The sequence below is a fragment of the Erythranthe guttata genome, chromosome 4 (genome assembly GCF_056151865.1).
Source record: "Erythranthe guttata isolate IM_541 chromosome 4, IM_541, whole genome shotgun sequence".
Classification (NCBI taxonomy): domain Eukaryota; kingdom Viridiplantae; phylum Streptophyta; class Magnoliopsida; order Lamiales; family Phrymaceae; genus Erythranthe; species Erythranthe guttata.
This window is the reverse complement of record NC_142536.1, coordinates 7,504,604-7,519,528: the sequence shown is the minus strand read 5'-3', so window position 1 is coordinate 7,519,528 and position 14,925 is coordinate 7,504,604. Positions and strand designations below refer to the sequence as shown.

The window sequence follows — 14,925 nt, the reverse complement described above, 5'->3', positions numbered from 1 at the left end:
AAGAGTCCATGGTTTGGAATTAAAGAAAAGGAAGAGGGAAATTCGTTGGACAAGTCGAATTTCATGCATCTCAAAAGTCTCGTATGATTATGGCAGAGTTTACCATGCAGCTTATAACTGTATCATATGACGTCCAAATAAGGTGATTCAAATTACTGAGAAAACCTAACTGAAAGTTTTGCGACTTTCATGTGTTGAGAAGAGAGAAAACCTAACTGAAAGTTTTGCGACTTTCATGTGTTGAGAAGAGAGAGATTCAAAGCAGAACAATGTCTTAATTGAGCTTGAAGTGTCTGCACGAGCACAAACGCGAGTTTAGAACGGTGATTGGGAAGTCAACTTGAAGACCAAGTAGTTTAATTTAGTTAGGCACGTGTTTTTATTTTAGGATTTAATGTATTTTTCTTATTTTAGAATTCTTTATGGTTAGGATTTTCTTATTTATTAGTTACCTAATTATAGTTTAGGTAGAAGACATTTTCCTTGTGAAAAAATTTTTTTTTAGCACTTATAAATAGGTTGCCAATTTGGCTTATTTTAATGGACGTATTTTGATAAATAAATTGAGATTATTCTCTTCGGTTGTCCAGAGTTTCTCAATGGCGTTCGCCCCTGACTTATAAATCAATCTTTCGCAATTGATTGTGCCATCTTCGCATACAAATGTTCTTGCCTCTTTATAGGCAACAGGTCGCGGTTCCACCCTTTGATTCCTTCTTTTGGACGGTCCAAGATTTGATATCCGAAATATTGATATCGGCTCTCATCACATGGTTGGCGTGGTTCGCATCACTTCTTCTGATAATGCTCTTTAAATTTCTACTCATAAATTAAATGGAAAAAAATATTTTAAGTGGTCTCAGTCGATGCGTTTGGTGATTAATGGCTAAATAACACCATTAGGGATCAATGATCCAAAATATATACAATGGCGATCTGAAAATTCCATGGTAATTGCTTGGCTGATAAATTCTATGGAACCAGGTTTGGCAAAGCATTTTATGTTTTTCCCAATAGCACGAGATGTTTGGGAAGCTATTAGCCAGACTTATTCAGATTTGAAAAATCGTTCTCAGCTATGTGAGTTAAATACGAAGATGTGGCAGATAAAACAAGGTAACCGAGATGCCAGGAGTTGGACATGTTTTAAGAAGAAGAGTGGGAAAGTGCAAATGACAGCATCCTATACAAAAAGAAAGTCGAGAGAATCAGGGTATTTAATTTCTTGGTTGGTCTTAACAAAAACCTTGATGAGGTTCGTGGAAGAATTTTAGGCGGAAAACCTTGCCATCTAGCCGAGAAGTCTTACCTGAGGTGCGTAGAGAAGAAACACGAAGGTAAGTAATGTTAGAAGAATCAGAGGAAACAAACATAGACATGGATGGATTTGCTCATGTTGTTTGCTCTAGTGATTCATTCCATGTTCTAACCTCATCAAAATTACCATTAGGAGACACATCATCATCATCATCATCATCATCAGAGAGTGGTTCACCAGCAACACCTATTGGTTCAACAACATCACCTACATATCCTATTGGTTCATCTACTTCTGGAAAAAGATCATCATCTAAAGAATTATTTTCACTTTCAGTGTCTTCACGTTCTTCTACACTTTCATGTTTGATATAAATTGCAGTTACTCTTTCAATATCAAGAAAGTTCATTTGACTAACTCTAAAGCATCATCATCTGTCTCCGTTAAAGCTAGAATACTACAGTCATGTATCTGATTCCTACTGTGATTGAAATCTGACGGATCTAGATTTAACCACCTTGCCATTTGCGTTATCTCAACCATTGACATCTCATCTTGAGAACAGAAGATTTAGTTGATTGGTAGCAATACATCTTATTCTAGTTGTTATCGGTGTCGCGTGGCAGCGGTACGGCGACGGGATTGCTGTCCGGTGCTTCTTCCTTCTCCTCTTGGGATTCACCTCGTATAGTGATTTCCATACCCTATGAGGCACTAGACATGTAGATGTTATAATAAAACGGAAATAAACAGTGAGAGAAAAGAGCTAGCGACGACGGGCGGCGGTGGTGGCACCAGAAAGGCGGCGGTGGCGATGCCTGGGAATTGGCGGCGGCATATATATATATATATATATATATATATATATATATATATATATATATATATATATAGAGAGAGAGAGAGAGAGAGAGAGAGAGAGAGAGAGAGAGAGAGAGAGAGAGAGAGAGAGAGAGAGAGAGAGAGAGAGAGAGAGAGAGAGAGAGAGAGAGAGAGAGAGAGAGAGAGAGAGAGAGAGACGGCTAGGGTTTTTGTCTAGTGTGTCTTTTCACAAGACTCTATAAATCAGTATTTATAAGGTTTTGTGACTTAACCCTACCGGGGTTAAGTTTAATTGGACCTTACAACTTATGTCCAATAGGTTTCCTCTACTCGTTTATCACAAATAATTGATCGGAAAATTATAGCAATTATATTTTCATAATCACCGTAATGTCCTCGTCAATACGAGTGCCAATTCATATTTTTCAATTTCTAAAAATGAAAACCCTAACTCAGTTGACTGCTAAATCGAGAAACTTTCCAATTTAGAAAGTTTACTAAATTATCGCCTAATTATTTTCTTTCTTTTATTCTCATTCGTAATCAACAATTATGAGTGTTGGACTCAATCAAATTGACTTTCTATTAGGCAAAGATTAACAATTAATCTTAGCCCGTTATATTCAATGAATTTAAGTACACGAAAAGTATGACTCTCGATGGTTCAGGTGTAAGTTAGATGTGGGCCCACAACACATGGTGATTTAAACTCATCCCTAGAGTTATAATTAAGATGAAACTAATTTCAACTTAACTGCCCAACGAATCAAGATTAACGTGTAGCAACTACGCATCATGATTCCCTAGATATAAATGAAGTGCCTGCAAGAACCATGTGATACATTTAGCGTACAATACGAACCCTTCGATAAATATGTCCCGATTGAACTAGAGGTCTTGGTCCACCGAGACCTCTATTAAAGTTCAATAACCGTGTGAATATTCTTAGTAATATAATCCATATGTGTATGATTTAGAGAAGCGCATTTCCCTAATTATTACACATTCAGCTCTGGCCAAAGACTCTATTGAGTATAAACTATAAGAACACAGGGCATCCATAACTAATCAATCGATCGAATCCCCTACTACAATGCACATACTTCACACTAGATTTCGGACAGCACGAACACTGGCCCTTGGAGCAATGGTGAGACTCACGGACATGTCACCATACAGCCGGTCCTCTAATGAAGCCACAATGGTATATAGGTCTTAAGGATTAATGATGTACAACTATATCATAGAAACCTCTACTCGGTTGTGGGAACCACTTAGAGATTTCTAGGATGAGGGAGTTCAGTGAACTCATCTATATGAATACCCACTCATGTATGCCGATATCGCAATACCGATTACTGATGAGACGCGGTACACATACACTAAGGGCTAGTCTTTAATGAAAAAGGCTGGTATCATCATTAATGGCATAACACGTTGACTACGAACTTAATTTAAGAGTTACATTACTCTAATTTAATATATCATGATTCAACTTGGTCAATTAATAATAATATAAGTAACTGCAAGGACTATATTTATGCACGTGCAAGGGAAAAAGATATAGAATGCCAAAATTAAATTTTATCATTAATAAGAGATTAACTGTTTATTACACTAATAAAGGAAAGACTCCAACCATATATTGTCTTGTTGGTCACCCTACTTTAACAGACCGATCAAAAGGCAAACATAATAAAAGGTTCCACATTAATATTAGTGAGGTTGACATTAATATAATTGTCAATCACAGTAATATTACAATACTAGATCGTAATATATATTATTCCGTGTTGACTAGTCAACAAAGAAAATAAAATAAAAAAAGGCAAAATAAAATAATATTGATGTTGTTGACAGTAATATTATTGTGCTTACAGTAATTTTGCCATCAATTACAATTATATTACAATAGTAGAAATACATATTATTACGTTAACCGGTCAACAAATAACCGAAATAAAATAAAGTCAAAAAAAGTAATATTGATTTGGTTGACAGTAGTATTATTGTCTTTACAGTAATTTTACTGTCAACCCGAGTAACATTACTGTCAATGACAGTAGTTTTGTTTTGTTTAAAGTAATTTTACGTCAACCACAATAATATTACTGTCAAAAGTCAGCAATAGGAGGAAACAAAGAAAAAAAAAATTAACGCCGCCGGAGACCAGCGTTGACTACCGGTCAGCGACAGCGAAAGAAAAATCATACATTAAAAAAATAATAATAATAATAAATTCAACGTTGGTCAATGCCGGAAACCGACGGTAGAAAAAAAATCATAAAGAAAAAAGTTTGAAAAGAAAAGGTCAAAATTGAATTATTTTTTTATCAAAAGCGAAGTTAAATTTCGGTTACAAATAGATTATGTGTGTAAAGGGTTGGGGTAATTTTGTCATAAACATTAAGTTTGCCTTTACTTATAATACATATTACATGAATCGGTTTATTGGCAAAAGAGATATAACACTTGAACCTAAAATAATAAAGATGATTGGTCAGAAGCTTATACATAAAAACCCCTAGTATAAATACCCTAGAAAATTTGGTAAGAAATAAAGTAGCATTTCTATTTTCAATTTTAGATGGTGTTTGACTAAGCTTATAAGATTTTAAAATAGCTTATAAGATGTTTAAGATCTTATAAGAAGTGTTTGGTATTTAAAAAAATAGATCTTATTTTTTTTTTTAACTAAGTTGGTGGAGAGGAAATACGATTTTTTTAATGAGTACATATACCCCATCTTTTTATTTAAGATGTATAAAAATAGCAAACAAGTTCATCATCTAAACACGTTAATAATTAATTATTAAAATAAGATGTAACAGCTCATCAGCTCCTAAAAAATCTTATCAAACATAAGAGATTATCAGTTGTTTAAAATAAACTTAGCCAACATGCCATTATTCTACTTATTTGCTACACTTATTTAGTGACTAAACTATGTATTGGAAAGTTTTGGCTGTGACATATTTGTTATTACTTATTAGGGCGAATTACATATAATTACCCCAAGGAGGAAGACATAAATGTACATATATTTATATCAAAAAAAGTTTCGTAAATAAACATATCCTTAAGTTTTTACCTAACATACTCTTTAGGATATAATTTAAATCAATTTCATCCCTGAAACTCTAACTTAACCAATATTACAAATTGCCACTCGATTTTAACAATTATATTACATTAACCACCATTTTCACAATGTTTTAAAAAACTTTTTTTTTTTTGAATTTTTTTTCCAGCCAGTCGACCGGTTGATCTCTGATGTTAACTTTTTAGTTTTTTGACGGAGTTGACTACCAGTCTCCTGCGTCGACTTTTTTTTTTAATAACCAACATAATAATTTTAGTGTTAGAGACAATACTATTGCAGGCTTAGATAGTGATATTACTATCTTCGACAGTAAAATTACTATTTGAGACAGTAATATTGCAGAGAGACATTAATGTTACTGTTTGGTAAGCTTTTGGATTTCCGTTTCCATTTTATCCTGGAGAAAGATGTTTTGTGAGAAGAATTTGAAAATAAAATAAAGTTTGTTTGTGTTTTTAGAACAAACAATTTGTACTGTAGCAGTCAAATCATGTTTAAAAGGTGTTGGAAAAAAATATTTTGGAAGAATATTTTGAAAGATATAGTAATTTTAATTTGTATTTTAGTGAAGATAATTTTCCCTGCAGCCATCAAATCATGTTTTTAGTGAGAGGAACATTTGAATTTTTTTATTTTTTTCGTTTTTTTTGCGGAAAGTTTTGAAAATATTTTAGAAAGATAATTTATTTTGGTGAGACAGTGAAAATAATTTGAAAATGGTAACTAACATAGACAAAATAATTGTCTGGGACAATAATATTGCATTGAACAATTATATTTTTGGCCGGGACAATAATATTGTATGCTTACAAAACAATAATATGACTGTCTAAAACAGTATAATTAATATTAACACAATAATATTACTGAAAGGAGTTAAATATCAAATGTTTTAAAAAACATTATCGCCGCGGACTGCGGTCAACATATGCCTCAACATACACATTAAGCTTCATTCCAATCGACACTCTTAAAATTTAGTGTTTTGCCACTTTACAATTTCGAAAAAAAAAATAATAGTATTTTGCATCCTAAATATACAATAAATTACTTACAATACACCCCGAATTAATTAGTTAAAGGTGAATTGGGGCAATTTCATATTTTTAATGGTACTTTTTTTCCATCGCGCAAGATACCAAATCGTATTTTTTTCTCCACCCTTTTAGCTTAATTTTGAAACTACAAATTGCAAAGAAGAAAAAAAAAATTTGATCACCAATTATATGAAACTATATTTCACAAAAATCAAAAAATAAAAAATTAACATTTTTTTTCTTATTACAAAAATATATAATTTGTTGCCAACTGGAAATTTAAAATTACAACTCATAACATCTTAAATATTGATCACACCAAATTACAATTGGTTGCCAAATTTAAATATACCAATCACCCATTTATTCAATCTTAATCTATAAAGTGTTTTACACAATTTGTTTTACACAATTTGTTTTACACAATTTGTTCTATTGCTCTTTCACACGTCAAGTTTGGGCACTGAGTGGCCTCCCTAGGGCGATCTATCATACGACGGAAATAGAAGTATATAAGTGGTTGCAAGGGATTATAAAGAAAGCTGATTCCAAAATGTTTGAAAAAATTATCCTATTATGCTGGGCTATTTGGCATTCTCGAAATAAACGAATTTTCGAAGGGAAGCACACTGAAGCAGTCGAAATTGTAGCGTTCGCGGATAAGTACTGGAAAGAACTCCATGCTGCCACATCAGTAGTGCTTCAGCCCGGTGTTCGAAGTGATAGAAACTCGGTGCGTTGGGAACCCCCGGAAAATGATGTAGTGAAAATCAACTTCGATGCAACAGTTAATTGCGTGGACGGAGTTTGTGGATTATGAGTTATCGGTAGATCAAGTTCGGGTGTATGCTTAGGGTGGTTAACCCAGTGTGTCAGACAACCTCTGGATCCTACTTCGGCGGAGGCCAAAGCTGCTGTTTTGGCGGTTCATTTAGCTCGCGAAAGGAATTGGACGAAGGTCATCATAGAGGGCGATTCTTTTGTGGTTATCTCAGCCATAAAGGGAACGTCTGATTCTCGAGCGGGATATGGAAATATCATAATGGATATTCAACGTATTAGCGAAGATTTTGAAGAATTTAGAGTCCAACACATACTTCGAGAAGGGAACCGGGTGGCTCACGAAGTAGCATCTCTATCAAAGCAAGGCGACTATCATTTGTTCGATCTTCCTCCTCTAATACATTCTGTAATCTCTCTTGAAATGTGTTAGATAATGAAAATTGATTTTGTTTCTCAAAAAAAAAAAAAAATCTATAAATTGTATGACTCAATTGATACATTTTTTATTTTTTTTGTAATTTCCAGGGAAGCTACATCCCATTAATTCATGTGAACCAAGCAAGCACAATTAGAAACCCCAATTTCCTCGGCCAGACAAAGTGGTTGAACTTTTCCATTCCCATACCAAATCTCTCTGTTTTGAACAAGATCGTCGAGAAAATCATCCAACATTTTTACCGTTACATGAGGCATCACAACAACATGAGCCATTTTTTCTAGAAGGGAAAGTTGCCAATAATCAATAAACTCACGACTCAAAGGTCGCTCGAAAACAACCACAATGCTCGACTCATTAAGCATAGCGCTGATACCCGCATTTTTAAATCCATCTCTCAAGTACTTGGCATTAGTCAAACACTTGTTGACTTCTGTATGAAGTCCACTGCGACCTTTCATTTTTAAGCCATACCATATAAAGATTGGCGCGTGGCCGTTTCGACTCCCAGATATTGTAGTGTCCAAAGTGTCGATATACTCAACATTTTCTGATAGATTATTAGTGATGCGACCTTTCCTTGTCATGAGCACGCCACATGGTATTGATGAGCCCAGTAGCTTGTGGGCAGAGACACTTATGCTCCGAATGGGCTTCTTGAAACTTAGTTTTGGGCCCTATGAATCAAAGATCAACAATTAAAGTGAAATGCAGGAAAAATAAGATTTGAATAGGGTACATGACAATAAAGAATTTATTATTTATATAAATTTGTTCAATAATTATTTTATTTATTTGTATTTTTTTTAATCAAAATTTAATTTGGAAATGTTACATACTTCATCCGTTCCTTTATATATGTCCCTTTCCACCTTTGCACAAATATTAAGAATTTTAATAAATGTGACTTGATTTCAGGAGAAAAAAATGAAATAGATTAAAATAACTATTATTTCCTAATGTGATAAGATAAAATTGATATTTAATAGAGTTCAATTTAATAAGGGTAAAATAGGAAAAATAAATTTAATGCAATATTAAGATAATACATAACAAAAATATTTCTCTTAAGTGATAACTATTGTGCAACATATGGATGATTTAATATGTTATTTTCTCATATATAGTATACTATAGTGCTCTGGACGGACCCAAGGCATGTGTTGAGGGCCCCCGCCCCTGCAGAAAAAAAAAAATTACATTTTTTTTTAATAGTTTGGGTTATTTATGTATTAATAAATACACTTTAGCCCACTCCCAAAGTTAAAATTTTATACTATTTTACCCCAAAAAAATTTTTAGCCCCCCACCCAAAACCCCCTGGACCCGCCCCTGATAGTGCTCATAGTAGACTTTATGGGGTGTGTGTTTTGTGTTTTATATGTACGTACTTACGTATTCAAGGAAAGGAGAGATTAGCCCATTTAATGCTGCATCACAATGTATGTAAAATCGATCGTGTGAGAAGCCGCATTCCTCTAATGTCATTATGATAAGATCAAGGTTGTCGACACCTCCTTTGAAAGTTGTCCCTATAATTCCAAGATTTGCTCGATCAAAAAAGATTTATAAATACCATTGACTGAATAGTAGGCAAGTTAGTAACATGTGTTTGACTAACAAATTTCAAACTAATTCAAGTTTGTGACCTAAAGCTGAAGTCCACAATTACAAATGCCACCTACCAATAATATTGGAAGTTACTCCGTCCCCTGCAATTAATTTTATAGGTATCTACTAAAAAGGAAAGATAATAAGAGATTTGTCCCTGAAATAATACAAATTAGGATACTAATATTATTAAAATTAGAGGTGTTATTGAAAAGCCATATCTAATTCTAAATTTTAATAGTTTTAATACTAGAACTAATACAAGAAATTGAATATCCTATTATGCCAGGAACAAATTAATCTGACCATGTAACCTAACATGCCTAAAGCAATTAGTTATAGTCTAAACATATGGAAATTAAATACAAATATATAGAAAGAGGTCATTAAATAAAATGTGGGGAAATCGTAAATAATTAATGATGCATACCAATGTTGACATTGACGATGGCTGGTTTATCCTTGTTGAGAAAAAGTTTTTCTCTTAGCTCGGTGCAATTTATCTCCCCAGTAATTAAGGTGTCTATTATTTGACACTCCATTCGGTACATTCTTGATGCTTTGAAGATGGAGTAGTGTGACTCTTTTGATGCGTATAAAATCCCATCTGGCAGTAAATCTCTCCTGCAATATGAGTAAGTATGAATAAATTATTATTGCTAGTCTCGTAATTATCGTTAAATAACCCTTTGAGCTATATGTTATCCGCATCAAATACTTTTTTTAAATTATTAAAATCATCAGATATCCCATTGACTTATATATACTAGCCTACTAGGAATTAATTATCGTGCGATGCACCGGGTAGCTTTAAAATATAAAGAAAGTTTAAATATATGTTAATTAAATAGTATGAAAAAACTAAATTATACAATATTAAAATAATTAGTTATGAAATTTAAAATTAGTAAAATAGCATCAAAAAAAGTTAAATTAGGCAGAGCAAAACAATTAAAAATAAAATAAAAAATCCACATTGGTGTGTATGTGCTAGTTAGAGAGATCTTTTGCTTTACTTTTCCGATAATTAAAAAAAATTGACGTCGGTGAATGTAAAAAGGAGAGATTTATAAAGAAATTGCAAAAAAAATGAGAGATTTACAAAGAAATCCACATTGATTTACTTTTTTCTTTATTAATTGATTCATTTATTTAACAATCAATTTCATATTGGAATAATTGAGTTTATATAATATGTTTCTGAATAGATTTATATTATCAAATTTGTATGAATGTTGACATTTTTACAGTAATTTAAACATCACTAATAAATCTGTTTATAGTATAATGTACTTTTATTATAATTTTTATTGTCACGTATTAAATTAATTATTTTTTCACTTTTAAAAGTGTTATCCCGTACATCGGAAAAGATGCAAAAAAATGTAATTAATTTTCAAATAATTACAAATATGTCATTAAGATCAAACATGTGTGCGCGCTTGAGGAAACACCTCAAAAACCAAGAAATAATAGAAAAAGAGAAAAAACGCAATTATGAAGATATATATAAGGATGTTTTTGTCCATCATTTAAATTTATTTAGGTCAAAGGAAGTGTTTAAGATAGAGTGTAGTTTATGTAGAACGTATGGTTTATGGGTGTATTTGTTAGGGTACAATTCATGGGTGCAAAATGCCCTTATTTTGTTTTCTATTTTCTCGTTCCTAAAAACAAAATTGAGTTAAAAGTAGGAGTGGAGATCGGATCGGAATCCGCCCCTTTCGGAAAATTTTCGATTTTTTTTCAGAAGTGACAAATCACTTTCGATTCCAATTCCAAAAATTTCGGAATACAAAAGGTCGTTCCGATTCTGATTCTAAAAAAAAAATCGGAATTTCGGAATTTTCATAAACGTCGTTGACTATGCCCGGCGACTGAAGCACGGATGAAAAGCAATGGCCACGGCAGATATTTATAGAGAGAATAACGGTAGCTTTTGGCAGCTACTCCGGCGATCTTGAGAGAAAAAATATTGTGGTATTTTGCAGCAATTCCAGCCTCTGTTTCGCGAAGGCAACGATTAAAGCCTCTGTTTCGCGAAGGCAACGATTAAAGATATGGTAAGTTAGGTGTTATGACTCATGTGGTAGAGAAGAAGAGTTGGCGGTGGAAAGAAAAAAAAAAAAGGAGATGTGAGCGGCGCAAGAAGAACAATGAAGAAATTAAGGTTTTATTAGAAGTTTGTGGTGTTTACTTTTTAGCCCCTAAAATTCTGAATATTCAATATTTGGACTCATCAGTTTGCTTAAGTGGGCTGTCTTGCTAGAGTGGGCTGCCTTGTTAAAGTGGGCTTTTTAAAGCCTCATTAGAAACAATATATAGTAATGAAGAAATATTAATAATTTTCGGAAAACTTCGGAAAATTTCGGAAATATTATCGGAAATTTCGGATCGGAATTCGGAAATTCCGAATAATTCATACACAATTCCGATTTCGATCCGATTTTTTCGGAAAAAGTCGAAAATCAGAATTTCGGAATTCTGACTACAAAATATCGTTCCAAAATCGAAAAAACTCGGATCGGATTCAGTGGAAATCGAAAATTGCGTTCCGATTTCCACCCCTAGTTACAAGTGTGGAAATGCCCGAAGGGGTAGAATTGTAACTCAAGTTTGTGTGTGTGGACAAAAACTGAATAAGTGATCATGTACAAGTACAAGAAACAATTATAATTATTCATATAAATAAATAAATAAATACCGAATTGCATATAACTCCGGTAAGGAGGACTTATTTGTAATTCTATCTACACCTAAATCAGTTGATTCAGTTCTACAAAAAATACAATTTCGTTGTCTCTTGCCAAAATGCCCCTCACAATATGATTTATATCAGTTTCATTTATAATGTCCCAACTTAACAATATCACAAATTGACCCCAAATTTTAACAAGTATATCGCTTTAACCCCATTTTCATTAAAAAAAATTACTTTTTTTTTTCTGAACTTTTTTTCAGCCACGGACCCCGCATTGACTTTTTTTTTCTTTGAAATATATATTTTTTAAGTTATTTTATTTTCATTCGGTCAACACAGTAGAATTATTGCGAATACAATACACTAATCTTACTGGTTTACACAGTAATATTAAATATTTTTTACTCTTTTTTTTCAATTATTTTTAAAACAAATATTGTCTCAGACAGTAATATTGCAAGCAAAGACATTAATATTACAGTTAACACATTAATATTGTTGTGTTAACAGTAATATTATTTTATGGCGGTCAAAAAGTCAGAAGAAAAAAAAAATCAACGCCGGAGATCGACGATCAAAATTGGTGAAATCTGGGCTAAATTAAGGTTTAAATCATGAAATTTTGATGAATTAGGATTTCAAGGAGTTATGAGTAATTTTGGTATATATAAGAGAGTTTCCCTTAATTGCAAATAAGTGCTGAGGGATGGATATATTTGTAAGACAAAAAAATAGGATAGTCCTTTTTTTAATTAAGTGTCGTTGCCATGGGTGTTTTTGCAATCCGTACATAAATAAACTTGTGTGTATAAATATCTTTTTAAGGGCAATTTGTTATTGGTCCATCTATATTAGGTTATACGTGTATAAATCCATGTCAATATTTCAATGTTCTAATAAATTAATTATATCTATTGTGTAACTACCTTAATCAATTTAAATCAAACCCCCCAAAATCTCTCTACGAAATCGAATCCTCCAAAACCTCTCTACCAAATCAAATTCCGTTCAACCTCTCTATTCCCAATTTTAGTAAAAAAATTTATTAAATTCGTTATATATATATATATATATATATATATATATATATATATATATATATATATATATATATATATATATATATATATATATATATATATATATATATATATATATATATATATATATATATATATATATATATATATATATATATATATATATATATATATATATATAATATGAGTAATAGCCTGTATATGTACACTAACCCTAGTAAGAGTCCTTGGTTATTGCCTTCTGTTCCACCATTGGTGACGTAGCCCCAGTATTCATCTTTCTCAATCTCCCATAGCTCAGCAAACCAATCCAAAACCGCCACCTCAAATTTTTTAGAATGCAAACTGAGGTTACTTTCCTTAAATGGGTCACCAATATTATTGATATGGAAACGCAATAAAGGTGATAAATCCATCAAATGGTTGCAATTTTGGTTGATGTGATAACCTGAAAAAAATTATAAAATAAAAAGAAAAATCAAAGAATAATATGTGTGATATGATATAAATCTAATCATCTTAATTATAAAAAAATAAAAAAAAAATAAAAAAAAATATATATATATACACACACACACCTAAAAAATGGCTAGATCTTTCAGCGAGATGGCCATGAAATTGTGAGATAGTTTTGGCGATGCAACGTTGTTTGTCCACGGTCGTCGCAAATGCAAAATTTGTGTTATTCAGGCACAACGATGAGGCATCCATAATTGGATTCAAAATATATTGCTTGGATGTAAGCTAGATCATAAAAATACTTCTCTAGCTACCTAGATATATACTATTGAATATAGGAGATATTAAAATTATATTTGAATAGTTGATGATATATAATCTTTATGGTCTTCCCTTGTAATAATTATTAAATGATAAAATAGTTTTGACGGAGTGTTAACCAATTTTCACATAATTAATATGTTTGAATTTATAAAATTAAGGCAAGTTAGAAAGTTTTTTTTTTTTTTTCAATGTGTCGTTGCCATTAATTAGCGCCTACTTGTCAAAACTCCAATTCCATCATGTAATAATTTGAATAGAGTTTCGTAAGGGATCACCTATTCATTGAAACAAGTGAATATGTATCAATTGACCTAAGTTCACTTTTTTATTGACAAAAAAAAATTGGTTTGAATATTTTATTTTAGACTGAAATTTGGAAATGAATTTCGAATTATGTCTCTTTCAATTGTGGGAAGTTATTTTTAATCAGTTTCAAAAGTTCCGATTTTTTATTTTTCAATTTTTGGTTAGAAAAAAATTGGAATATATGTTAGATTCCAATTTCTTATTCGGTTTTAATTTTCTAAAATATTGTCCGAAAATTCTGATTTTCTTCCGAAAGTTACATTATTTATTATTATTATTATTATTATTATTATTATTATTATTATTATTATTATTATTATTATTATTATTATTATTATTATTATTATTATTATTATTATTATTATTATTATTATTAGAAGGGTCCATTTGATATACACCCCTAGAATGGAAAATATATAGGGATAAGTCCACTCCTAAAATTCTTTCTTTGAGATACACCCCTGGAGAGGCAAAAATACTATTGTGCCCTTAAATTTTCGCCCAACTGCATCAGTAATTTCGCCCCTGCATTCAGCATAATGCCCAACTGCATTTAGAGTTCTGGGCCTGCATTCAGCATAATGCCCAACTGCATTTACCATTCTAGGCCTGCATTTATCAGCTTTACAGATTTTTTTATTAAAAAATATAAATGTTTATTTTATTATTATTTTTTATATATACCGTTGTATTTTTTAATTTTTATTATTTTTTTTATTTTTTAATTTTTTTTTAGTTTTTTAAATTTTTAATTTTTTAATTTTTTAATTTTGTTTTATTTTTAGTTATTTAATTTTTTTTATTTTTTTAATTTTTTTTTAATTTTTTAATTTGTTTTAATTTTTTTCAATTTTTTGATAAATTTACTTTACTGAAATTGACTACACATGACTATAGTATACGACAATCATGTATAGTTATATGTAGTCATCTACTGTTTTTTACCCCAAAATTATGGTCGACCGATTATGTAACCCGTTGATTATATAAAAAAAAACTTCATTTATACCAACAAATAAATTTACAATTTGAATCTTGTTATTAC

The 14,925-nt window shown here is 31.4% G+C and overlaps 2 protein-coding genes across 2 annotated transcripts; one reads left to right on the top strand and one right to left on the bottom strand.

The window, feature by feature from the left end:
* The first annotated feature begins 6,773 nt into the window (after positions 1-6,773).
* Positions 6,774-7,433, top strand: LOC105954713 (uncharacterized). The gene is made up of 2 exons (XM_012978394.1): positions 6,774-7,007; positions 7,089-7,433. Exons 1-2 carry the CDS (start codon positions 6,774-6,776, stop codon positions 7,431-7,433), a joined length of 579 nt encoding a protein of 192 aa, XP_012833848.1.
* Positions 7,434-7,477: 44 nt separating this feature from the next.
* On the bottom strand, positions 7,478-13,770 carry LOC105954714 (serine decarboxylase). The gene is made up of 5 exons (XM_088817647.1): positions 13,370-13,770; positions 13,005-13,239; positions 9,481-9,674; positions 8,835-8,971; positions 7,478-8,116 (listed from the first exon to the last, which is right to left on the bottom strand). The coding sequence occupies exons 1-5, from the start codon at positions 13,500-13,502 to the stop codon at positions 7,544-7,546; spliced, it is 1,272 nt and encodes a 423-aa protein (XP_088673773.1). The 5' UTR covers positions 13,503-13,770; the 3' UTR covers positions 7,478-7,543.
* Positions 13,771-14,925: the final 1,155 nt, after the last annotated feature.